This window comes from Lampetra planeri, chromosome 1, assembly GCF_965212315.1.
Source record: "Lampetra planeri chromosome 1, kcLamPlan1.2.h2, whole genome shotgun sequence".
NCBI lineage: Eukaryota > Metazoa > Chordata > Hyperoartia > Petromyzontiformes > Petromyzontidae > Lampetra > Lampetra planeri.
The window spans coordinates 9564643-9591525 of record NC_136107.1 but is presented as its reverse complement, the minus strand read 5'-3'; the positions used below and the strand labels follow the sequence as shown (position 1 = coordinate 9591525).

Here is a 26883-nt window from a genome sequence, read left to right as displayed (position 1 = left end):
AACTGCAACAGCCCCGAGTCTCCTGCGCATCTCCCTTACATATGTAATGCGGGCGTAAATGGGCGGGCCGGATATGACGATCCGAGAGGGAGGAGTCAGGGTCACGTGGGGGGAGATGGTATAGCGGGGAGACAGGAAGACATCTGGGTCAGTCGGGGGAGTGAAGAGTGGAGACTACGTTGGGTGGTCGCCGTGCCTCAGCCTCGTGGCTGAGGGGTCATGACGGCGCCAGCCAGCGGGGTGGAAGAGAGAGTTGGGGATAGAGACAGAGAGTGGCGAGATCGCCACAGAGGCCACACAGGGCTGAGGTTGGAGAGTGGCGAGATCGCCACAGAGGCCACGCAGGGCGAACGTTGGAGAGTGGCGAGATCGCCACACACGGTAAGACTCGGCACCGCCAGCCAGCAGTGACCGAGCACGGAGGAACGGGGAGCAGCGGTGGGGCTGCTGTGAGAGCAGCCGGAGGGCTGCACAGGAGATCTGCAGCAGAGCTGCAGAGGTGTGGAGGCTACGGGAGCGAGGGCAGCTATGGAGCTGCCAAGGGGAGAGCTCTGAGCGAGGGCCGTGCGGAAAAAGTGTAAGAACCCGAATAAAGGACGACGGAGACAGAACCAGGATCGAGTCCTTTATTACACATAGACCGAGGCCACACCCCCCTTCTCGATCATTCTAGCCGACTCTGGACGCTCGCTCCCACCGGCAGACTCCACCGTCCTCTTCCGTCACCTGACCACGCTCCCTTCTCGATCATTCCCGTAGCCACCAGTCCCTTCGCACTTACAACTGACTCCCCTGTCATTACCTCCCGTGGCCACTAGTGCATTCAAAATTCTGGATATCGAACGCTGTTTCCCCATCGACTGCCATTATATATTTGGAAGATGCGTTTTGACGGAAAGAAATTAGGCTTCAAGATATAGTCACACTTCAGAATATAGCAAACATTTTTCAGCACGTTGAATGTAAAATCAAGTATTATAAAATACGAGTAACAACTCAAGGTAAATAGTGGAAAAACAATACTATACAGGACTTACATCTAAGGTCTCTTTTTTTGCAATTCTGCTATCACTTCCACTTCATGACCTCCATAAACGACATCTTAACTTACTTGAACTGAAGAACATTGAAAGAATTGTGAAGTCGTGCACAGTACGCCGTGCTGTCCAAACCGAGCTTGGGCAGCACGGCGAGCTCATGTAATCAGCACAGGCTGAAAAGCGTCCCACGCAAACCACGTGGAGCAGCATATGTATGCATGTCTGCTGAACTTCTTTCGCTTCATGCATCGCCAACCGTGCGAATCGGAGGTGCGAGGAAAGACAACAAACTAAACACAAAAAGCAGTTTTAAAGAAATTAGTTTTCAATCTCGATTTAAAATTGCCTAACTCCAGTGGCTTCCTCAATATTGGAACAGCTTTCCAGACGGCCGCTGAAGCATGAAATGCACGCTCAAACGACACTGTCCATTGTTAAATCCCCCCCCCCCCCCAAAAAAAAAACACAATTTAGAAATAAATTAAAAATTCCGTAAATGCAAATTTAACGCAACGTATATGAAATTCGTCCCATAAATTATAAATTACATTATAGAAAAATTCCGTATATTTAGATGCTGTATGAGAGACGACTATTTCCAGGTTCTACTTTAATTCGTTTATAAAACATGATTCATTGCCATGCTGTTACAGATATCTGTGCAAGCAGTATTTTTTTCCTTAAGATATCTTCTGTAATCCTGCACAGCTCTCTCTGGAAACTCACAACCCATCTACGGAGTTAAGTTAGATACTCATGACTGTCTTTGCTCATATATCTTGCATTATGCAGCATTTCTGCCATTTTCCAGAAGTCTCTTCGATCAAGGCAGATGTCTATTAACAAAGGACAAAAAATCGTTATTGTTCCCACATTCTTATTTTCAAATAAAGCAGCAGATACTATGGACTCACAGGGAGTGTGTTTTGAACTGCACTTTACATACATAGATCATCAACGACTTCCTCCACGCTTTCATCACCATCCTAAATTTTATTATCACAGTCTACTTTAAAATCGATTTCTTCTTTGTTTAATAATGTATTTCTGCCACAACCACATTTTACCGTGTCATGCTCTTGGTGGGGATTCTCTGAGTATGTCATTTGCATCTTCATTAGTGCTGCAATGAACGCCACTTTGTTGTTTAAGGCAAACACATTCACAGACTTTACCATCACGACCTTCAAGTTCACTTTTCTGATCGTGCATCTCCATATTCTTCACTGGTTTTCCCACAATGCCCTTATGGGGGTCTTTAAGGACTGTACTCAGTTCCGGGTTAAGTACTACGTTGGGATCTCTGATACCCAGTGCGGCACAGAACACAGTTGTCTGAGGATTCACAGCGTGCTTGGGATCCTGTGCTCTGGGTTTGTGAGGGCCATAGTCAGGAACTGTCTTCACAAAATTCTGTGGCACACGAAGATCTCGACCAAGGGAACTGAGGGCCGTGGCAATGGCTTCCTTTGTCAAAGTATAATTATGTCTGTTGGAGAAAAACAATTAAATTCATAGGATTAACAAACAGTGAAAATCACATGGTAATAAAAAAACTACTTAAGATAAGAACACTGAAGTGTTTGGCAGTGTACTAAAGTGGCAATAAGTTACGGTGACATTAATGAAGAGACACCTCAGATGATTCTCTGTCTTGAGTGAAGGAGCATGTATCTCAGGAGACACGTTGATTAAGTGGTCCATGGTCTTCAGTATTGCGAGCCACTCGGAATCATACTCCAGCTGCAGAGGAACCTCTGGGTCGTGTAACATCTCGACAACCTGATTGCAGACAACAATCCGAGAGAACTTTATCATGAAAACCGATTGGCTTGTGACTTTATATTGTTTTGTTTGCAAAGCTGTGAATGTCTCATGCGTGGCGTGTATTTTGGTTACAGCATGCTCTGCCAACCTGCAGGAAATCTCTCTGAGGTAGGCACTTGTCCAAGGCCAGGAATTTTGTAACCTTGGGTTCGGCATCACCAAACCTCTGCTACACAAGCACAGGTATAAGATGGGCATTGGAGCAGTAGAATAATTCAACAAGTGGCAATAACAATTTTAAATTGGGAAGCTTGCACAATGAGCCCCAGTAGTCGGGTAGGTTCATTGGGTCTCTACTGCATAGCTTATTTCATGTCAGGCATTGACCACTTCCTCACGTTGTGCTGCACAAGTGCAGCGAACTTGACATGCAGGTGTGCTGAGAACCAGAAGGTGGGGCGCAGGTGGTGGAGCAGCTGGGCACCGGCTGGGCTGCCTAGGGAGTTTGCTTCCACCTCATTCCGTAGGAAGCGCTTGCGCCGCAGGAGCTCCTCGCGCTGCCCATAGTTATAGATCCCACGGGGCCAGTCGTGAGAGAGAAACACGTCCAATGGCTGCTGAATCTAGAAGGCCAAGATTAACCGGCCATGGGTTTATTTTTTTGAAATGTATGTAATTTAATAAATTCATTTATATTCTTTGAAACAGGGGTCCCCAACCCCCGGGCCGCGGACCGGTACCGGTCCATGGCCCGTTAGGAACCGGGCCGCACAGCAGGAGGTGAACGGTGAATCCACGCGTGGCCCGCCCATTATTTTATTCACCACTTCTGTCCGCGCCTCTTTCCCGCACTGCACACTTGTCTCAGTTACAGTTGTGGTAAGCCCACGAGCTCTAACCCCTAGCCAAAATGAGTAGAAAACAAACGTCGCTGGAGAGCTTCTTTGAAAAGGGGGAAAGACCCAATGAGGAACCAGCCCCACCGGTCCGTGAAAAAATGTCTTCCACGAAACCGGTCCCTGGTGCCAAAAAGGTTGGGGACCGCTGCTTTAAAATATGCCTCTTTACGAATCACATATATTTAGTACAAATGTTTTTTTATCTGCAACAAAAGGTTCAATCGAGTAAATATTACAGCTGACCATATACCTGGTGCGTAAAACTCACATTGGCTCAGTTCAGATACTTATAGCTTTCTTAGTTTTCTTGGTTGAGATAAGTTGCTAAACTACTGCAAGAAATTTTAAACAAACTTCAAGCTTGCCCCTCTGCTGAAAAATGTAGACGAGAATGTGTTTTCCTCACCTGCTTCAGTTTCATAACATCACAACTTCTCACATGGTAGACACTTCTGACTGTATCATTGTTGTATGGCGGGAACTCATAATGACCTGGGTTAGGGTTAGAGTTATTCAACAATCAGCGTATGGGACTATCTATAACAGCTCATTATTAGTATTATTTTAAAACCAATTATTGAATGTGATAACAGATTACAGCAATAATTACCTTTGCAATAGTTGTGGACATTGTAAATTCCTGAGAGGCCCCCTATCCTCAGGCTGCCATACTTAACAATTCCAGCATATCCTGGAGAAAAAACACACCACAGTAGCTTGAACTCATACCACTGGACACACTATAAACTTATCCAATACCAGAGTTAAAATGCCTTCCATATAACACCGATACGCTTCCCAATATGCATACACAAATGTTAATAAAACATTTCAAGACAAAACAGAAGTGGTTTCTTACCCAGGTAGTAAATGTTTGGTGCCACCCAACCACCATATGGAATTTCTTGTAAATGGTTCGAGGCCTCATGGTTACCACCAATGAAGATGGTCAACACCGGGGCCTTTTGTGCACCAGAATAGTACCTAGGGAAGAAGAGGGCACATCTCAGTACGTGTTGAAGTAATCTAGGAGCCCCAGAAAAACACATGCTTTTTAGGGGCAGAAAATACAAAACAAATGATGCAGATGGGTCTGCAACCTCCTGGCCCCCGTGCCATCTTCTGACAGTTACTTGTGAAAGCTGTGCATGTGCCGGTACTTGGCTGGCACGGCCATGCACTGCAGGTCGGTCTCGTCGCGTGCCGCTTGGAAATCTCCACAGCAGAGCAGCAGGTCAACGTGCACGCCCTCCACGCGCTCCATGTGCTCCAGCGTGGCGAACACCTTGTCGAGCTGCCCGTGGCAGCAGCCTGCCACCGCCACCTTCATGGCTCTCTGGTGCACACAAGTACACCACAAAAGCGAGAATAATTATACCACAAAATTAATCCATAATCGACATATCTGAACACCAGAGGTCGCAAACGGGTTTTGATTCCTTACCCGTACCCGGCCGCACCAGGGTCGCAAACGGGAACCCGTACCCGGCCGTACCCGTACCCTACCCGTACCCAGCCGGGTACGGGTATCGGGTACCTGATTGCGACCTCTGGGATGAAGCCATGCATGCATATTGCAGGCGCGGGTGGGTTGATTCTAGGAACTTGAATTGTGAGAAGAGACAAGACGTTGGGAAATGAGTGACAAACAGTTAATCACCAGTGACTCACGGTCTACCCGTACCCGTACCCGGCCGCACCAGGGTCGCAAACGGGTACCCGTACCCGGCCGGGTACGGGTAGCCGGGTATCGGGTAGGGTAGGGGTATCGGGTACCCGGTTGCGACCTCTGCTGAACACCCCTGCTCCTTTGCCTAATGCATGCACGGATAGTCATCGACTTACGGACACAATTCGTTCCTGAGACCCGTTCGTAAGTCTGTACTTGCCCATGCGGTGTGTTGTGAGATGTGTTACGTATTCTTAGGTTTTTTCGGTAAAGTCACGTAGGTAAAAAATAAAAATGCATAAAAGTTAAATAAAAAATAAAATAGGTAAAACATTTAAATTAATAAAAGTAAAATAATAATAAAAAAAAATTATTTTATTTTACTTTTATTAAATTACATTTTTTACCTACGTGACTTTACCGAAAAACCCTAAGAATAGGAATCCTTGCAGTCACGAAAGCTTCAAATCTAGATGTGTTACGGTTCAAGAAAAAAGGAAAGCATTTTTATTGTAGATTTGCATGTAACGCTTATAAAATATATTATACAGTAAATAAAACATAACATAGAGTAACAAATATAGAAACAAGAATCAGTTTTACTTTACACAGGAAAGTTAACCATTGAATCCATAATAGGTTTTTGGGTTAGATAGCGTAAATATATAAATGTGTCGTTAAAACCCGCAACCACCCGACAGCCAACTAGTAAGATTTGTCACGTAAACAGAACGTGGCCAATTCGTCACTAGTACAGCACACCGATGTGTTGGAGAGCCAAACCACAACATTTACAATCTGAGTACGACGTTTCGCCAGTAATTACAACTAGCTTCATCAGGCGACAGCCATATTTGTGAAGTGTTTCGTTCCTTATATAGAGGTGTAGATGTGTTGTTTCGTTCCTTATATAGAGGCGTAGATGTGTTGACCACCCTATGCCTCTGTATAAGGAATGAAACACTTCTCCACAAATATGGCTGTCGCCTGATGAAGCTAGTTGTAATTACTGGTGAAACGTCGTACTCAGATTGTAAATGTTGTGGCTTGGCTCTCCAACACACCGGTGTGCTGTACTAGTGACGAATTGACATGTTCTGTTTACGTGACAACCCTTACTAGTTGGCTGTGTTGGTGGTGGCGGGTTTTAACGACACATTTATATATTTACGCGATCTAACCCAAAAACCTCTATTATGGATGATATTGCTACGTGTTAAATTCACCATTCAATATTCAGACTCGTTTTCAAGAGGGCCCCGTCTGACAAATTTGTCGAATTGAGTACTGTACTGTACTCTATTTCATCCGATATATTTAGCACCGCCGTCTCCAGTCGTGGCACATATTTCAGTCGTTTACAGATGTCAATGCGTCCAAAGTATTCGCTTCAGATGTTTCCTTCGGATGTGCCGTGTACATCGTGGGCGTTTAATCATCATTGTCCCCGTGTGCATAACACGTGAACCCATTCGTCGGTCTGCCGCAAGGGGCTCTTTGCACGAAGCACCCTGCTTGCTGCCGCTTGCTGCAAGACCCATTCCGCACTTTGCTGGGATGCCACACGGCGACTCACTGCAGCAGCAGCAGCGTTTGACATCATTGCGGAAGGATTCCCTCCCCTTTGAACAAACCCCTAAACTCCCATCCATTGTAAATCTCGAACGGTACCCCCCCCCCTTCTTTAACTGGATAAATTTCGCAACGCACAGCATTTCTGGAACAGCAATTTAGGAGACCGCTTGTTATCGTGAACACCACGAATGGCAGAAACGCTCGTACAGCATTAAAGCCGCACGCACACGCACGGAGTGTGGAGTTGCAAGTGCAATAGTGAAGCATACTGCGGCACGATCAAACCCTGGCAGCCGAAGTCGATTGCCCTGGCCGACAACAGTGTTCTTACACGATTCGAATCGGGGTTCCATTCTATCATTGCTCCGAGGCTTCTCTTGGCCAGTGCTCGCTGACCGAGTGATCAAGCGCCGGCCTGTCCGCCCGACGACGCGCGTTGTAATTACCGGCGAAACGTCGAACTCCAATTGTTATTTTGTTATTTTCTTTGAACCTATCGACGCGACTTTACCGAAAGACCCAAGAATACGCATTGTACATGTTGTGGGTTTTGCTCTCCAACACACCGATGTGCTGACAAACCTTACGAATTGGCTGCGTCGGGCGGTGGCGCGTTTAACAACACATTTATATTTACGCGATCCAACAAAAAAAACCTCTTATGGATTACGAAGTATGGTTAACCCCCCCTCCTACGCCCGACATGGCATGGAGAGGCCTTCATCCAGCAGTGGATTAACTCGAACCATAATAACCCCTCGGCCAGGGCAGCGCATTTCAGCGGCCTCGTTCAGAGCCAAAGAGCCCCATCGCATAAAAGCGCACTGCCTGCCCCCATACGTGCCAGCTTTACAACGGTGCGAGCGGTTAGACGACAACATCACCGCCGCCACCACCTATACGGCGCAACTCGCGAGCTTATAGGGCACGAATGCAGATGGGGAACAGAGGATTTTGCGGTTACCTCCGTCTCCGAGTCGGCGAGCTGCAATGCGAGAGACTCGGGCGAGGGCCACCCCAACCCAGCACACGGGAAGCCGTGGGGAGGCCAATCACTCAGCCACTCAGCAACTCGCACAAAACCTTCCAGTTCTTCCACTCCACCGCTGCACGTGTGGCCACGACTGCGAGCGTGACGCGGGCAATTGTTAATATTGTTAGATCGGTAGTTTAACATTAAATGTGCAGTGTCACGTCTCGAAAATGTAGACTGCTTTTCTCTGCAACTGGTTTGGCCCAATGCACTGTAGGTGGGCTCTCTGCAGTAAAAAAGGCAATTGTAAAACAATGGCATTGAATTCGGGTGTGCTGTGTTATGGACTGATAGCAAAGGTGCCGAATGTGCGGTTTCACACAAGAGGGCAGCACTAACCCAAGCGGTTATTCTTAGTGCCTCAGGAGAGAGTTGATTAAGTTTTGCTATTCCTCCTTTCAATGAGCGCAGACAACAGTAGTTGGTCTATATGATCCATAGTGTGGGTTGCATGCCCATAGTCGCACTGTAGCTTGCATTTAATTTTCCAGTCATGAAGAAGATGTGCACATCGGCTTGTTGATGTTCTCATGCGATTCATGGTTACATATACGTGTCTTCGAGGGATGTGGAAGCCATGCGTTGCGATGTGTGGGTCTCGAATGAGAAGTCCACGTTATTCAACTCTGTTCGCCAGCGTGGAACAATGCGGACGTCCAGAAAAAAAGAGGGCTCTGTTCTAACTTGATGTGCAGCCTGGAATTTCGATGTTTTCCCTGACGTGGCAGGTCATGAGCCCGCGGTGGATTTTCACCATTGCTTCTGATGAATGGTGTAATAAACACGAGGTGAGCTGCTTGCTGGGCTTGTCATTCGCTCAACCAGCAGGTGGCTGCACTTGCGTGCAGCGTGAAATGTGCTGCTCGGTTCTGGCATCGCAGGCATTCGTAATTGCTATTCGCCTTGGGACGCATCGGCGGTAATTATTACCACGAGGGGCATTACTCGCCAAGAAGTGTCGTAGCGGTGATTGTGAGGGCCACTTACCTCGCATTCAATCGCCCCGTTACTGTTGGGTATGCCGCTTTGAGTTTCATGCGTGTGATTTCAAAAGCGTGCTTTGCTTTATGGGAACGCTGTTTGACATGAATGGGGACCTCTGTTGAGAGCAGATTTACTTATAATGTCGATGAGACCATATTGATTAATGTGTGTTTTCTGTCGTTTAACTCTTACCACGTTACGAGGCATGGTTGATCCACTGCTGGATAAAGGTCTCTTCAAGTCACCACGACATCCACAACTCTGCAATGCAACATCTTTATAATTCCGGACCTTTTTCAATGCATATAATAACATAATTGAGTGTAAAATCAGTGTGAATTCTCTCAATATTAATTCACTACATCTACCCAAGCGGCAATGGCCATACACTGAGAATACATTAGCACACATAAGGGGCCGTCCATAAATGACGTCACGCACCTGGGGGGGGGGGTCAGACGTTTGTGACGATGTGTGACGAGGGGCAGGGGGGGTTTGAGAAATGTGACGTCACATCAAAATGCACAACTTTAAATAAATATAGACAACACCTTCTACTTAATTAAATATACTTTTTTATAAATGTTTTCTCCTACAACATCAGAGTGCAGCGGCACGTTAAATACGCACTAAAATGACAATAGTTTAAAGCGATTTAATGCATGTTTTTATCTTTTTTGAGGGGGGGTCTGACTTTTTGTGACGCCGTGTGACGAAGGGGGGGGGGAGTCAAAAATCGTTCAAAATAGCGTCACGTCATTTATGGACGGCCCCTAAGACATTGAATTGCCCGGGCGTCCATGAGGAGGCAGCAATAATTGACATGACGCAGCATTGAAGTCCATGCGCCCTGCCACCATGCATCTAACACAGCAGATCAGAAAGCAATAGTATAATCCCATCCCTGTAATGTATCATTATGCTGTTTCCCATCTCTGTCTCTCTATTTCCAGGGCGTCGATGCGGAAGGGCTGCTGTGCTTGAGAGGAAAGCGCTAATGGCGAGGGAGGCCCAGGACAGGATGTTGCCGTAACAGATCGCGGTGTTGGTGACGCAGCTCGACAGCCCACAGTGGCACCCACGGAGACCATACTCGGCTTTGAAGTTCACCCATCATGATTCTTGATCCCCCGCCGCCAGCGAGTGACAAAATTGTTTTCGACAGATCCTAGACCTTTAAAAAAAAAACCCACCTTTGAAAAATAAAATAAATTGATTTTTGGCTGTTAGAGGACAGGTTCTTTTATTTTAAGGTCAGCCGGTTTTGGGCCGGATAAGTGAAGTTTTAAATACAGTGCAGCAAGAATTTTGAACATTATTCAGCGAGGTGAAAGTGCATTGAGATGCACATCGCTTGTGTAACAGAGACCGTGGAAGGTGGCGTTTTCAAATAATTTCGGGGACACAAAAAGACAATAATAGTCAAATAGAAAGTCTGAAAAGGCAAATAAAATGCGTTTTATAAATACTCAACAATGCAATCAAGGGTAAAGTTTCGTGCCAATATATGAGTAAAAATATTGTTATATTTTAATCTCTGTATTATTGGAGTTTCATGCAAATATTCCAAGATGGAATGTGCAGTCGTGCATAGCAGTGTCGTCTCTCTCGTCTGAACGAGGAGAGCCTGAGCAGTCCACCTTGGCCGCCCCCAGCACAATGGCCATTATTCACTCTGCAGCGCATGCCACCAGATATTGTACATCCAGCAGATGGGGACATCATCTGAAATTAATTGCTAATCAAGTTACAACATTCAAGCGCCCTTTGTTTTTTTCCATTGCCACCTGCAAAACATCATGCAATTATTTATCTTTACACATGCCTTTTTGGACTTTGTTGAATATTCCATCACATTTAGAAGGTACACCATATAATATACTGAATTTATTCTGCAGACATGCATCTGTCTTTGTATTATAGTAATTATAAATATATGGGTGAAGTTGGCGAGCAGTGGTCAGCACACTGTGCTATGAAGCTGCACACCCAAGTTTGGTTACAAAACAGTGCAAGCGTTAATAATGAATGAACACACTGTCCATTTAATATTGATGAATTATTGCACAAAAATACGTGTAGTTTGTTGAGCTAATGCTCTACACGTGGCATACAGAAAGTGAAATGGCAAAATTAATTAATGACCGTTCTTTCAGAGTGTGTAATAACTACGCAATGAGGCACTTCCAAGGAGTGTTCGTTGTAAACGGAGCGATCACTCGTAAAATGTAAGAGATGCAGCCCTGCAATTGCTTGCTCACCCCACTGCAGGTGGAGGGGCCTATACTCGAGGGCACACTAGAAAGCCCCACTCGACCATATCTAGCATCCCCTTCCATACTGGCCAGACATCTTGGATGAGGTCAAAATACCCACAGACGCAACCTGCCAATCGACTGTGATGTACACATTTATACTATTGTCTTGATATAGGCAGGGGAGATTTAAGAAACATGACTATTTTATTCAACTTCCCGTGTCGGTGACCAGTGCTGGAATGAATATCCCACGTTTATTATTAGCATGCCTCACTCAGCACAACTGCACAACATGCGGTGGTGCTAGTTATGGAGGTGTCGATGAGTCGGGACACCTGGTGATTTGCATGTGTTTTTTCTCCGTGAAATCAGCTTTGTCGTAAACGAGCAGCAAATGACGCCCCAGGCACGATGGGCGAAGAAACGAGTCGTCGCGAGTGGAACAAACCAGTCGATTCTACTCGCAATGATGAAAGTAATTCCAAAATCGTTTCTTTTAAATTATTATTATGCAGCAGCGTCTTTTACCAATTCTAATTCCAGTTATGTCCTACCCAAAGATATATTCATTTGTTTAGCGAACTTGTACATTATGCATGCGTTGTTGTACGTTGTGTAGAGGAGTGTTGTGAGTAACCAATGAGGGGGCAAGCGGATTGAGGTGCGAGCGGGTTGAGAGTTATGCAGGGGAAAGTGGGCGGGGCATAGCTGGGGGGAGTAGCCGCCCAAAGGGTTCTTAAGGGGGACCCCGTGATGGAGGCGTGGGCGTCGTTGGGGAATGGGGAAGGAACGGCTGGAGTAAGGGTCTCTCTCCTCGTCGCGGGGCGGTGTTGGCTGATTCCCCGCCTGGGCATACGAGTGAGAGAGCCAAGGGGATAGCCGGGGAAGGACTCAAATAGTTATTCAGCGTCCGTGTGAAGGACCGAGATAGAGTGCACCTACACTGGTGTGAGTGTAGGATGCCAAGTGAGAGTCTGCGTTAATAAACTGCAACAGCCCTTATACTATTCCCCGTCTCCGCGTGGTTGTACTGCACAACATGTGGTATCGGAAATGGTCTGCAACCTTCGCCATCGTGATGTCGAAGTCAGCTGCGAAGCGCAATAACCTACCCGTAGTGCAGTCGGATGACGAGGACAGCTTAGAAGTGGTCCCCACGATGCCCCCGGAGTCCTGGGCCCTGGAGATGCGCCCCGCGTAGCTATGGCAGCCAGTGCAGGAGGAGGAGGCTGCTGGTCCCGACCGGCCATCATCGCCGGAGAACTGGCGGACCGTCACCAGTCAACTCGGCCAGCTGCTGGAGTCCGCTGCGGGCCTGGTCGTGCGGATATCCACGGCGGGGGTCCAGCCGCACGTGGCCGTCGCCGAGTCTCCCCGCAATGTCTTCTAACGCGACGCAGAAGTCGGGTGCCATTTTTTGCCCAGACATGACGCAGCAAATGGGCGCCATCTTCTCTTCAAATGCGATGCAGCAATCGGCTGCCATTATTTTTTGCTGCCCAGCCACCGACGATCGCAAGGTTTGGAGCACTCGCGCCGGACTACAGCACGAATATTTGTTCATTTCGCCGCCTACCTCCAGTTCCCATTCACCGCGGCCGGGGGAGATTGGACAGCTTTTCAACGCCGTTTTGAGGCGGCTCATGCTTCGGTTGGATGGCCAAAGGAAGAGGCGCTCAAGGCCCTACCGACGGCATTGGACGATGACTCCTTGGCCGCTTTCAACTCCATCCCAGCTGCGGATCGGGCGATGCATCCTCAGGCGTGCACTCAGATGGTTGCGATATTTGATCCGCAATCTAGCGCACACCGGAGAATATTGTTGCAATGGCGAGGGAAGGCCGAGACGCCTCTCGCCTTTCGCAGCATGTTGTTAGCGCTCGGGCAGTCAACCTATCCCAACATGGACATAGCAGCGCTCGACTCCCTGGCGCTGGAGTGACTTCTTTCACTGGCATGGGAGCTGGGCGTCATCCTTTTCATCGCGGAGGAGGCCGACCTGTCCTCTCTCAAGGTGGCTCAGGGCATTCAGGCCCACCAAGGCCTGCGCCAGTGGCCTGGTGTGTCGGCATGTGCAGGAAATCTGAAGCCACCGGAGGTCGTCACACAACAGGATGGCAAGCAGGCTTGCGCCTTCATCGCACGCGACCAGAGCAGGAGGGGTGCTGGAGGACGTCGGCCAGGAGAGCAGTGGCGAGCTAGGGCTCCTATCTCGTGAGGGCCGCCACCCACCATGTGCTTTCGGTATGGCAAGCCTGGCCACATCTCCAGGGGCTGCCGTAACGACTTCGGTGCCGCCGTTATGGCTCCGTCGTCCACCGCCTCCACATCGACCTCTTCCGCGGGGCTATAGGCGAGTCGCGACACATCATCCACTCGGCCACTCCCCGAACCTCACCCATCTATTAAGGATCGAGTACCAGATCGCATTGTCATCTCTATCCATTTTTTATTTGAAGAACAGTGTTCGCGGTCGGTCGCCGGGTGGCTGAAGGGCGTGCGGCAATGGGATGCGCTCGCAAGTCGCGTGGTGGCAGCCGTGGCAGGTTCCTCCGCCGTCATCGGTTATATTTGTAGGGCTTGAGATAGCGCGCCACGCATCCCCCGCCTCTGTTGCTATGCGAGCAAGCACAGTACAATGGGGTGATGTGAGGTAATGGTTGTTGTTGTGACTTTAGGCGAAGTGGGTCGTTAAGGGTTGAAACAGGTGTCAGGGTAGCCGGGAGGACACAGGCCAGTGATTGGCTGGAAAGGTAATTGGGCATTAGCTGGCGTCGCTCCGGCGGCGGAAACAAGGCCACGTGACACGGGGGGCCAGGGGGCGAGCGATAAGCGGGGGGTAGTGTCTTTCCTCACGGCAGATGTGGAGCGTACGTTCACAGGAAGTTCCTGTTTTTTTATGCAAATTTTGGTCATGTGACCAGGAAGTGACGATTTTAGATTTTCAGTGAACCACGCTGGCTTCTGCCATCTTACTGATAATTCAAGATGGCTGCACGCATCGCATCTCAGTGAGACCACAGCCGCACTTGTCCATTGTGGGAGCTTAAGAAGCATTGTCTGTAAGTTTGTATATATTCCTATATTATTGGCAATGCTGATGTAATGTTGGAATGACCGTTATAGTGATGTAAATGCCTTTATGGTGCCGTTAAGTTGTTGTAGTAAATACGAGGCCTAGTTAGTAACGAAGCCTGTGACTTTCCTTATTGTGGATGTTACTTGTGATTTAGTAGGTCGAGTCAGACTTGTGCCCAGGTGGCTATGTTGCGATCCTGAGAGTAAAGATGACGAAGTATCTCATCCACAGTTTAGTGTTATGTGTAATGCTGTACTTTAGGGGTGCAGTGGGATAAATACACGATGTGCCTGTATGCAACGCACCGGCTTGTGCTTTTGTCTAGTTGTTCAGTGGTAATGTAGGGGCCTGGTCCATCCAGGATCTATTGTTATATAAGACAATGTTCTGATGCTGTGGTGTTCATTGTGTTGGTGTTTCCGGATTATAACAGATGCTGTATCTGTGTTTTCTCACCAGTTTTACCTTGTTACAATCAATAAATGACGATTGGAGTTGGACGTTCATCCTGGCTCCGAGGGTTTATTGAACGCAAGGTTATCTACTCGACTAGCGGTGCAATGCAGCGCACAGCGAGGCCGAGATAGGTAGAGATAATTAGGGAGATTAATTGGTGTGGGGATGTAAGCCAGAGCGCAATGGAGAGAAGGGAGTCCTGTACGAGTTGGCGTCGTGGATGGAGCTGCAGCAACGGTGCCCAGGGAGTCGCAGAGCAAGTGATAGTAGAGTAAAGCGTAGAGAGACAGTGTTAGTAGAGTAAAGCGCAGAGAGACAGTGTTAGTAGAGTAAAGCATAGAGAGACAGTGTCAGTAGAGTAAAGCGTGGAGAGACAGTGGTAGCGAGAACGCAGTGAGCAGACAGGGTAGCCATGCATCGGAAGGATGCAGAGTAGGAGAAACCGTAGAGACGACAAGCATAGCGATAGTGAGGTAGAGAGGCGCGGAGCGACGCGGAGCAGAGTGAGGGCACGGAGAGATGCGGAGCGGTGGCGCAGCAGAGAGACGCGGAGCGGAGCGGAGCGAGGCCGCGCCGAGACGCGGAGCGGAGCGAGGCCGCGCCAAGACGCGGAGCGGTGGCGCGGCGAAGGTGGACTCTAAGAGGAAAATAAAGAGAGAGAAAGACAACCCTTGTACGAGTCCTACAACTGGTGTCAGAAGTGATAACGGACCTGCACCGAGATGTCCAAGAAAGTCATGAAGAAAAAGAACTTACCGGCAGCCTCGTCGGCGGAGAGCAGCGATGCGGACGTGATACCTCCATCAGGAGCGGAGGCCCCCGCATCGCCGGAGGACGTGACGGAGCAAGCACCGCCGCACGACGAGGTCGACACGCACGACGAGGAGGAACCGAGCCCGCCACACGTGTGGAGAGCTGCGATGGCGGCGTGGGAGGCCAGGATGGCGGTGCTCACGCAAGAATTTGATCGAGTTCTGCGGTCGATGTGGGAAGCGCCGACGGGATTGGATCCACAGCCGCACGACCTCGTTACATCTGCGGTGGCTGATGGCGCGGCTGGATCTCCCGAGGCGCCAGGTGCGCCTCTGGACGAGGAGGAGGAACCAGAGTCGCTGACCTCGAGCACGCCACGTCGGCTGCACGTGGAACGCTTCGAGGTCCCAGTCGGCGACTGGATGGCATTTACACGACGATTTCGGGCAGCGTATGAGTCGCTCGGGTGGACGGAGGCTCAAGCGCTACGGGCGCTGCCAACGGCTTTGGACGATGACGCGTTGGCGACATTCTATGGTCTCCCTCGAGGGGTTCGCTTGTCCTTGCCAGAGATATTTGCGGCGATGCAGTAGATTTACGGTCGCCAAGCGCAAGTTTCAATTGAGGCGACGGGCGGAAGGAGAATCTCCCCTCGCGTATCGCAGTGCGCTGTTGACTCTTGGCCAAGCGGCTTACCCGGCAATGGACGAAGCGGCCCTTGATTCTTTGGCCCAGGAGAAGCTGTTGCAGATGGCGAAGGAGCTACAAGTCGTCCTCTCACTTCCCAGCGACAACGACGACGACGGGTCATCCTTGCAGCCTGCCAGGAACATCCAGGTCAACCTGAATCTTCTCGACGAGCCATCGGCGGGGCCATCTCGGCCCCTGGTGGTGGGCGTTGGATCAGACGGTGGTCTACCGGAGGGAGAGCTGACGCCGCTGACGGCAGCGGCCACATGACCACCGTTGAGCCCACACCGCCGCTCGGATGCGGGCGGACATGGTGGTCCATCACGCTGCTACGAGTGCGGGCGGCGAGGAAACTTCGCGCGGGACTGTTGGAGACGGAGACGCGTCTTCCCACGTTCATCGGGACCCTACAATCGGGGATTCTACCCAGCGCAGGATTACCAGGCGAGTCGCAACACATGCAATACACGGCCGTATCCTACACCTCACCCATCCGCGTCGATACATAATGTTGATCCCCCTTCGTATGATGCTCAAGGTAATGCGGTATGGGGTGCGTTGGCTCATCGTGTTTTGGGAGCAGCGCCGAGTTCGTCGGATGTGATGGCGTTTGTTCAAGGAATTCAAATTCGGGTTATTGTTGACACGGGAGCATCCGCGATGCTTATTTTTTTGCACACCTTCCTATTGCTCCCTGCTTCGGCCCATGTTTTGGAACCGGTGGAGGGCCCGTGTATAGCGGCAAATGGGGGTAGTTTGGGAATTATGGGTCGTATACTAGCAACGATACAGGTCGGGGAGGTGTGTGTAATGGGGTACATTTTAGTTTCGTCTGTTCTGGCTGTGCCGTGTTTATTGGGCACGGATTCTTTGCAAAAGATGCCGATTAAGATTTCGATTGAAAGGGGACAGTTGGAATTGCCGTCAGGGAAGTGCATAAAATTTTTGGGTACTCCGTCTAAATTTGCTCGTGTCAACGCTGTGGTCCAGGCGGTGGTTAGCCGCATGATGCGCGTTCCGCCTGCGACGCAGATGCTTGTCCCGTTGAAATTGAAAAAGGGGCTGTCAGTAGGTAATTTGGAGGAGGGTATATTATTGTCACCTTCAAATGGCGTGTCACGAATGCCCTCTTTGGTAGGGGCTTTTACGATGGTGCCAGCGTGGCCGAACCGTTTATTCAGATTGTAAACACGGGGCACGAGCCGGTCGTTATTCAGGAAGGGACCACGCTGGCACACGCGTCAGTTGAACGAGGTTCGGAAAGCCATGTGTGTTTGGCAGCGGGGGGGGGGGGGGGGGGTAACACGCTGCCGCGACCGGAGGAGGAACCGAGCTGGTTTCGTGAATTGTATGAAGGTAACGACGATTTGACACCCGAGCAGCGGACGCGGTTAAGAGGAGTTGCTTTGGAAATTTAGGGATGTGTTTAGCTCGGTGAAGTTTGATGTCGGTCGTACGACCTTGTTGCGACATCACATTGACACTATAGATGCGGCCCCTGTTCGATTGAATCCTCACTGGGTGAGCCCGCTGGAGAAGGATTGCATTCGGAGGACGGTTGACGAGATGTTGCAACAGGATATCGTATCCCCTTCGTCCAGCCCATGAGGAGCCCAGATCGTGTTGGTAAAAAAGAGGGACGGCTCTCTGCGATTTTGTGTAGATTACCGGAAATTGAATAAAGTTTCGGTGGCGGATGCTTATCCGCTTCCGCGCATTGACGACTCATTGGACGCGTTGTCCGGCGCTAAATTTTTTTCCACATTAGACCTCTTATCGGGCTTTTGGCAATTGCCCTTGGACGAGGCATCTAAACCGAAGACGGCTTTTCGCACGCCGCAAGGATTGTTTCACTTTAATGTATTGCCGATGGGGCTGCACTCCGCACCAGCCACTTTTCAACGACTGATGGAGCTGGTGTTGACGGGATTGCAGTGGGAGTCGTGTTTGATTTACCTGGACGACGTCATTATGTTCAGTAAGGATTTCGAGGGACATTTGCAGCGTCTGCGAGCTGTGTTTGGCAGGGTAAGAGGTGCCAATTTGAAGTTGAAACCCCAAAAGTGTCATCTGTTACGAACTTCCGTTAAATATCTTGGCCATGTGGTCAGCAAAGCGGGGGTCGCAACGGATCTGGAGAAAACTAGTTGTGTTCGTGCGTGGCCAGTGCCTAAAACGGTGTCGGAAGTACGCAGCTTCGTGGGCTTTGCGTCATATTATCGGAGATTTGTTAAGAATTTTGATACGATTGCGAGGCCACTGCACACGCTGATTGCTAAGGGTAAAAAGTTTCTATGGGGTGATGAGGAGCAGCGTTCATTTGAAACGCTCCGGGACGCGTTGGTGGACGCACCGCCACTCGGGTATCCAAATATTGCGGAAATGTTTACGTTGGACACGGATGCCAGTGACACGGGCATCGGAGCTGTGTTGTCGCAAACGATTAACGGTGTTGAAAGGGTCGTCGCGTATGGCAGCCAGGTACTGTCCCCGGTGGAACAAAGGTATTGCGTAACGCGCAGGGAATTATTGGCGATTGTTCATTTTGTGCAGTTGTATCGACCATACTTGTGCGGGCGACAGTTTTTGGTTCGCACCAACCACGCGGCATTGCAGTACTCCTTGCGGATTGATCAACCCTCGGGCCAAATGGCCCGCTGGCTTGAGGTCCTGCAGGGATACTCATTTACAGTCCAGCACAGGAAGGGTACGCGTCACGTTAACGCGGATGCTCTGTCCCGGTTGCCTCAGGCATCAGGCTCGTGTCGGTGCTTCGAGGGATCGCCGCGTTGTGGGCCGCCGCTGCAGAGCGAGCCGAGAATGGCCGCTGCAGCTAATTCAAACCGGGTTGATGAGACACCGGATACTGAGCCTGGGTTGTTGGGTTTGTCACGGGGGCATTGGGCGCGGTTGCAAATAGATGATCCGTCGCTTACCAGGATGAGGCTATGGGCCTCTCGCTCCAAACAGTCGGATGATCGGCCTTTTCTGTGACTCAATGACGACCTCCTGGTCAGATGGGATGTCGTCTTACAGAAATTTTGTATAGTGGTGCTGCTGTGTTTACGAGGGAAACTCATTTCCGACATGCACGCGCGGTTGATGCACTTGGGGGAGAAAAAAACCGCTTTGACTTTAAGTAATGATTTCTATTGGCCGGGGTTGCAGAATGACATTCATTTGTAGGTTAAAGCTTGTCACGAGTGCGCACGGCGGAAGGCGCCAGCCCAGCCATATCGGGTACCATTGCAATCGATACGTGTTTCACGGGTTAACGAAATTGTGGCCCTTGATATTTTGGGACGGTTCCCCATTACCCCGCGGGGTCACAAATACTTGCTCGTGGGGGTCGAATACTTAACTCGGTGGTCTATGGCATGGCCGTTAGTGGACCAATCAGCGGGATCAATTGTGGAGGCCTTTCTGCAGGATTACGTTTTCGATAAAGGGGCCCCGGAGCACCTGCTTACAGACCAGGGAAAAAAATTTTCGTCCCGCCTTTTGAAGGAGGTGTGTGACGCATTGGGTATGAGAAAAATTCGGACATCCCCATACCACCCGCAAACCGACGGGATGGTCGAGCGTCTTCATCGAACATTGACATCTATGTTGTGCCAGCAAGTCAATTCGGCTCAGACGGATTGGGATTTACATGTCCCGGCGGCTTTGGCCGCTTATAGATTGGCCCCACACGCTTCTACAGGATATTCACCCGTTTATCTGATCTATGGGCGTGAACCAGAAGCCCCGGCCTTGGTCAGGCTGGGTATGAAATCTAAGAGCAAGTCGCCAGTGGTGGCTGTCCCCATGCGCGAGTCATTGGATTGGTTGAACGAGGCCAGGGAGGCCTCGCTGCGGAATACGGAACGAAGGCAGGCAGCTAATGAGCGTCTGCATGGGGGGCAGCCTCCACGGGAACCATGGCAAGTGGGGGACAAGGCTTGGTTACATTGTCGGATGGTGCCGGTGGGCACGTCACCAAAGTTCCACCGGTCCTGGCAGGGGCCCGTTGAGATTGTGGAAGTTCGTTGGGATCAAAGTGTAAGGATTTGCTACGGTCGACGGTTGTGGCACATTCACCCGTCACGGTTGAAAAGATATGTTGTGCCATATGATGCGTCATCTCCAATCCCGGAACGGCCTGTATTGGATGTGTCCGACGAGTGTCCTGGGGGGCGATGGGAAGATGCACCTCAGCGGTTTACCCCCCGTGTGCCTGCAGGAACACCATCTTTGAAGCGACGGACACGCCGGGACGCACAAGGCCGTGGGTGGCTCTCGTCGAGAGATGGACAGGAGGATGGAGATGGACGCACGGTTCGGGCAGAACGCTGCCCTGTGGCCACGGACGGGGATGCCCTAGCCCAGGGGTCGGCAACCTGCGGCTCCGGAGCCGCATGCGGCTCTTTTGAACCTTGACCGCGGCTCCGGGGCGGATGCTAGCGAGGGGAGGAGGCGCACTGTGACACCTGCTCTGGCGTTGCCGCTGCTGACAGGTCGCCGCTCCGCTCCACACTGCCCGCCCGGTGACAGGCAATAACGTTGCCGTTGCTTTGTCACATGTTTGGAAGAAGTAAAAACCTTCCTGGGCAGCAAAGAGCTCACCTTTGCTGAGCTGGAACAGCCAGAGTGGCTGGAAAAATTACATTTTATGGTAGACATGACAGCACATCTAAACACGCTAAATACAACCCTTCAGGGGAAAGGAGGCACAGCCCTGCACATGCTGGAGGAGGTTTTGGCATTCGAGCGCAAGTTGACAGTGTTTGTCAAAGATTTACAGAGAGGTACACTGTCTCACTTTCCCTCTTTGAGAGAGTTCAAACAAAGTCATGATACGATAAATTTGGAATATTTCAAGTCTGCAATCACCACAATGCAAAGTTCGTTTGGGAAACGATTCTGTGAGTTCAGAGAGGAAAAAACGACATTATCCTTCCCTGTCACTCCCCTGGCGATCGATCCATCCCTATTGAATATGACTGCATTTGCAGGTGTAAGTCAACCTGATCTTGAGATGGAACTGGCCGATATAGCCGACAAAGATATATGGGTGTCCAAGTTCAAATGCTTGACCGCTACTCTTGAGGATGTTGCCCGTCAGAAGGCCATTCTGGCTCAGAATCATAAATGGAGTGATATTGAAAACCTTCCCAAACAGGACAAACTTGTATTCGAAACATGGAATGCCATCCCCAACACTTATATAAACATGAAAAAGTATGCATTTGGAGTCCTGTCGATCTTCGGCTCCACATATGTATGTGAGCAGGTCTTCTCCAACATGAACTATATTAAAAACAAACATCGATCACGCCTCACAGATGACAGCTTGCAAGCCTGTGTGAAAATGAAGGTGACGTCTTACAGCCCTGATGTGCAGACACTGTGCACTGAGGTTCAGGAGCAAAAATCCCATTAACCAGGTAATTTAGCTATTAATTTGCAAAAATATATTTTACATTGTTAAGTGAAAAAGTCCTTTTTTTATTCAGATTGACAGCTGACTGCACGATCCTGTATATAGCAATAAGGTAAGAAACAATATATGCAGTGTTATATTTGTTTTAAATGTTGCAATGGTTTTGCGGCTCCCAGTTTATTTTTTCCTTCGGAAACGGGTCCAAGTGGCTCTTTATGTCTTAAAGGTTGCAGACCCCTGCCCTAGCCCCTGTTCCATTGAGTCGGGGAGACGGACCGGCCGCGGGAACACGTTCACGACGATTAACTTTTACTTAAATTCCTGGGACTCGGGGTTGTATATATATTGTGCATGTTTAACTTTTAGTGTACTGTGGGTTTCGCGTTTCGCATTGTTTTTTTTTAACAGGGGGGGGGGGGTGATGTAGGGCTTGAGATAGCGCGCCACGCATCCCCCGCCTCTGTTGCTATGTGTAGGGGTGTTACGGAGGGGCTGTTATACATGGGATCACACGGGAAACAAACACAGTGGGCATGGCTACGTGAGTGCACGTGGAGGTGCTCTCAACGACGTCCGCACCGGGCAGCCTGGGGGGCTGACCCGGAGTTGTAATCCCCCGGGGCCCCACCCCTCAGCGGGGGGTTTTGGTATAAAAGGGGATGAGCCGGAGGGCTCAGTGAATAATGTTAAAGCTAAACCAGTGAAGACCGAAGATCGTCCAGATAGAGCCCTGGACTCCCCTGGATCGCCGCCCTTATCAGGGCCGAACAGGACCGAGCCAGCGGCGTGGTCCCGAGAGCCAGAGCCGGTGCTCTTATCAGAGCTGGTCTGGGACTCCGGGTACCGTAAGCCCGACTTACCAGTGTCGGGCCAGATAGCCTCCCCTAGCCCGTTAGTGGAAGACTAGGAGGTAGGTTAGGCATAGCTAGCAAGTGTATCCCCAGCTAGCCGGGTGAGGGGGCCGATACCCCCTCCAGTGTTGTATGTCCGTGATTGTGCCAACTGACGCCGAATAAATACGTGTGCCTCCAACCCCGGCGTCCAAGAGTCCTCAACTATATTACATCTGGTGTCAGAAGTGAACGACCACGAACATGGACACGCGCCGGACAGCTCGAGCCAGGGTACCGGAGGCGGAGGACACCGCTGCAGTTGTGGAGCCCGAGACGACTGAAGAAGGCATCGAGCAGCCGGGGCCGGATGCATCCACACCGCAGCATCGGGATGGAGGGGATCCATTGACAGATGGACTGAGGCAGGCTCACGCGAAACTGGCGGAGCTGCTGTGCGCTGCTGCCGCCACGCTGGAACAGATCACACGGCTGGGGGCTGGTGGACCGCCACGGGGCGACGACAGCCGACGACCAGTGCGCCTTCCCGCCATTTCGACGGAGCCCGACTTCGAATCTCCCGCCATCACCGCAGCAGCTGCTGAGGGCGTGGCCGGCCTGAGCCTCGCGTCCGACGTCGGGCGTACAGTGGCTGCCGCGTCATCACCAGCAGACAGAGCGTCACCACTGGTGCGACCGGCGATGCCATCCGTCATTCGCGCCGAAGCCGAGCCGAGTGACGGGGACAACGGAGAGCGACCTTCCACGGCGGCCGCTGCGTTGCACCAACGGCTACCTCCACTCAAGGAGTTTGTGGGCGAGAATGGCGACTGGGGCGGCTTCCAGCGGCGCTTCCTCGCACACCAGGAAATGGCGCAGTGGACAGATGCCGAGGCTCTCCGCGCGCTGCCGGCGCTCCTCGACAGCGACGCCCTTGCCACTCTTACATCGGCGTCGAAGGACAAACGCTCCACGCTACAGATGGCACTGCAGCTGCTGGCTGCAGTCTACGGACCACCGTCGGACTGCAGGCAGCTCTTTTATGATCGCCAGCGGGGTGCAAAGGAGTCGCCCCTGGCGTATCGTACGAGTCTCCTGGCACTAGCAAAGACGGCCTTCCCACGAATGGACAACGAAGGCGTGGACGCTATGGTAACGGAGAAGATCCTCCTGCTGGCGGACGACTTGGACATCGTCGTCGTGGCACAGGACGACGCAGAAATGTGTTCCCTCCAGGCTGCACGACTCCTCCACGCCAACCTACTCTCGCAGCGACGGAAGGCCAGCAAGGCAGCGACCGGGCCTGCTGTGGCTGCAGCCACCCTCCCGGCGGGCCGGGACGGATCGAGCCGCCTCGACCATCCATCGTCGTCGCCAGCGCTCCCGCGCTGTTACAATTGCGGCATCCGGGGCCATGTCGCCTCGGGGTGCCGCTCTCCTCGGCAGCGCGGGACGACACCTCGACAGGACGCCGGCCCTCCTCCCAAGCTCCATCAACATAACCCGACGAGTCGCGGCACCCCTCATGTTTGGCCCACGCACACACCCGTCACACACTCGCACACCGCAGCGAACGGGGGGCCGACATTGCACACCGTCGCGCCAACACGCACCACTGTGGGGACTCATATCGAACCCAGCCAGTGGTCCGTGTTGGCCCATCGCGTTGTGGCCGCGTCGTCGGGGTCGTCAGCCGTTGTGGGGCACATTGACGGGGTTGAGGTGCGCATCCTGGTCGATACGGGAGCATCGGCGACCATCATTTCGGAACTAATTTACAATATTCTTCCTGTCCAGAGCCGTCCTTTGCTGCCCATTAACGTTCCATTCTATGCTGCTAACGGGGGCTCACTTGGCATCATTGGACAAATTCGAGCGCAAATTTGTATCGGTGATATAAAATTATCTGGCCCGATTTTTGTTTCCTCCTCACTGGCGGTTCCGTGCCTGCTGGGGACGGACTTCCTGGGCAAAATGCCGATTCGTATTTTAATCGACCAGGGCTGCATTGAGCTCCCGTTGGGCCGACGCATGGCGTTTCTGCCGTCCCCCGCTGCGGGTCGGACGGCGTTCGCGACGGTACCGGCGTTCGTCGATAGAACGGTACGCGTACCGCGGGGGCACAAATGTTGGTGCCTCTTAAACTTCGTAGGCCCTTCGCTAAAGGCATTGGGGACCAGGGGGTTCTGCTGGGGCCGTCTAGGGCCGGGGTTAGCGGACCTCATTTAATTCCGGCCCAGACCATCGTTAAAGGGGACGGGGATCCTTTCATCGCGGTCCTCAATGTGGGGTCGCAGACGGTGGTGGTTCCACAGGGGACCGTGCTTGCTCACGCAATGCCGGTGCCCTGTGAGGAACCCGTCGTGAATCACGTAAGCGCTGTCCCTCTGCCGCGACCACATTCGGACAGCGATGAAGGGTGGCTCGGAGCGCTTTGTGCGGGATCGACGGACCTGTCGGATTTAGAGCATCAAAAGCTTAAAACACTGCTGCGTGAATTTTCCGACGTTTTCAGTCGGAACAAATTCGATTTGGGCTGTACTCATCTGCTGCATCACCATATTGATACAGGTGACAGCGCGCCAATACGCCAGAATCCTTTTCTGTTAAGTCCCGCCGAAAAGGACCATGTCAAATCGGCCGTTGATGACATGTTAGCCGCCGACATCATTTCTCCCTCTACCAGCCCTTGGGGAGCGCCGATCGTCCTGGTTAAAAAACAGGACGGCTCGTTGTGTTTTTGCGTCAATTTTCGTCACCTCAACAAAATTTCTGTTGCCGACGCATACCCGCTCCCACGGATGGACGAATCGCTTGACGCCTTGGCGGGAGCGTGATTCTTCTCCACATTGGATTTGCTTTCGGGATTCTGGCAGCTTCCTCTGGACGATGATTCAAAGCCTAAAACTGCATTCCGTACACCGCACGGCCTGTTCCAATTCAACCGGTTGCCGATGGGACTCCACTCAGCGCCGGCAACTTTCCAGCGATTGATGGAATTGGTTTTGGCTGGATTGCAATGGGACTCGTGCTTGATTTATTTGGATGATGTTATCGTCTTTAGCAAAACATTTGACGAACATCTCCAGAGGTTGCGGGCGGTTTTCCTCAAAATGCGGGCTGCTAATTTGAAATTTAAACCCCAAAAATGTCATCTGTTACGCGAATCTGTGCGTTATTTGGGACATATCGTCGGACGCTCAGGTATTGCTACCGATCCCGCCAAAACGCAGTGCGTCAGCTCCTGGCCGACTCCCACCTCTGTGGGAGTGGTCAGGAGTTTCGTTGGATTCGCGTCGTATTACCGACGGTTTGTTGCGGATTTTGCGACGATTGCGAAGCCCCTACACGCTTTGACGTCAAAGGGGGTCCGGTTTCATTGGGGACAGGAGGAGGAGGCTGCTTTCCGCTCCCTTCGGGACGCTCTGGTAAAAGCTCCTCCCTTGGTTTACCCCGATTTTCTAAACCCTTTTTGCTCGACACCGATGCGAGCAATACGGGTATTGGGGGCATGCTTTCCGAGGTGGTTGACGGCGTAGAACGGGTAGTCGCATACGGTAGTCGGGTGTTGTCTCCAGCGGAGCAAAGATATTGTGTCACCCGTTGGGAACTGTTGGCAATTGTCAATTTCATCCAACAGTACCGCCCATATCTGTACGGTCGGCGTTTCACCGTCCGTACAGATCATGCGGCACTACAGTACGCCCTGCGAGTTCAACAACCATCGGGACAATTGTCTCGATGGTTGGAGATTCTCCAGGACTTTGATTTTGAAACTACGTACCGTAAGGGCGTTCGCCACACCAATGCGGACGCTCTGTCGCGCATGCCAACCACCTCCGAATGCGCATGCCTCCTGGGGTCGGGACGTTGCAGGCCTCCGGGTCAGATATCCGTTCCGGTCTTGGCGGCCGCCGATGACGCAGCGTCAATGACTAATTCGATCGCACAACAGGGAAAAGATTCCCTGTTGGGGTTGCCTGTCACTGAATGGGGGCGCCTCCAGATGGAGAATACCTCCCTCCTCGCGTTGCGTTGTCGCGTCGGCGGTGCTGGGCGGGGGAGGGGTGATGCCGACTCATGGGAAATGGTCCAGGGTCTGCTAATGCATTGGGACGGGAGATCCCATCGACACCGGCTGGTGGTCCCTTCTGGGTTGCGGGGTAAGGTGGTGTGGGCCGCTGATGAGCGCCTCGTCCACCTGGGGACCCAAAAGACCCTCGCCTTGCTCCAGCTTGATTTTTTTTGGCCGGGCATGACAAGTCTAACCCGCCTTTGCAATCTATCAAAGTCTCCAGAGTCAACGAGCTTGTCGCGCTGGATATTCTGGGCCCATTCCCCGCCACCCCCAGGGGCAATAGATATTTGTTGACCGGTGTGGAATACTTTATGCGCTGGCCTATGGCCTGGCCCCTTGCCAACCAGTCG

The 26883-nt window shown here is 51.3% G+C and overlaps 1 protein-coding gene across 2 annotated transcripts; it reads right to left on the bottom strand.

The window, feature by feature from the left end:
* Window positions 1-612: 612 nt before the first annotated feature.
* LOC144717242 (lariat debranching enzyme-like) lies at window positions 613-8147 on the bottom strand. 2 transcript variants are annotated; one of them, XM_078592638.1, is made up of 9 exons: window positions 7915-8147; window positions 4840-5042; window positions 4566-4690; window positions 4317-4397; window positions 4113-4198; window positions 3206-3430; window positions 2956-3036; window positions 2677-2822; window positions 613-2529 (listed from the first exon to the last, which is right to left on the bottom strand). In XM_078592638.1, exons 1-9 carry the CDS (start codon window positions 8125-8127, stop codon window positions 2112-2114), a joined length of 1578 nt encoding a protein of 525 aa, XP_078448764.1. In that variant the 5' UTR covers window positions 8128-8147; the 3' UTR covers window positions 613-2111. The 2 variants fall into 2 exon arrangements, with proteins under 2 accessions (XP_078448764.1, XP_078448775.1); XM_078592649.1 differs by having other exon boundaries at window positions 2956-3033.
* Between the last annotated feature and the right edge of the window lie 18736 nt (window positions 8148-26883).

Coding starts and splice junctions, on each gene's coding strand:
- LOC144717242 (XM_078592638.1), bottom strand. CDS start 8,127: ATGTTAAACTACCGATCTAACAATATTAACAATTGCCCGCGTCACGCT. Junction 4,199..4,316: donor TGTCCACAACTATTGCAAAG/GTAATTATTGCT, acceptor ACCCTAACCCAG/GTCATTATGAGTTCCCGCCA. Junction 3,431..4,112: donor ATGTTATGAAACTGAAGCAG/GTGAGGAAAACA, acceptor TTGGCCTTCTAG/ATTCAGCAGCCATTGGACGT.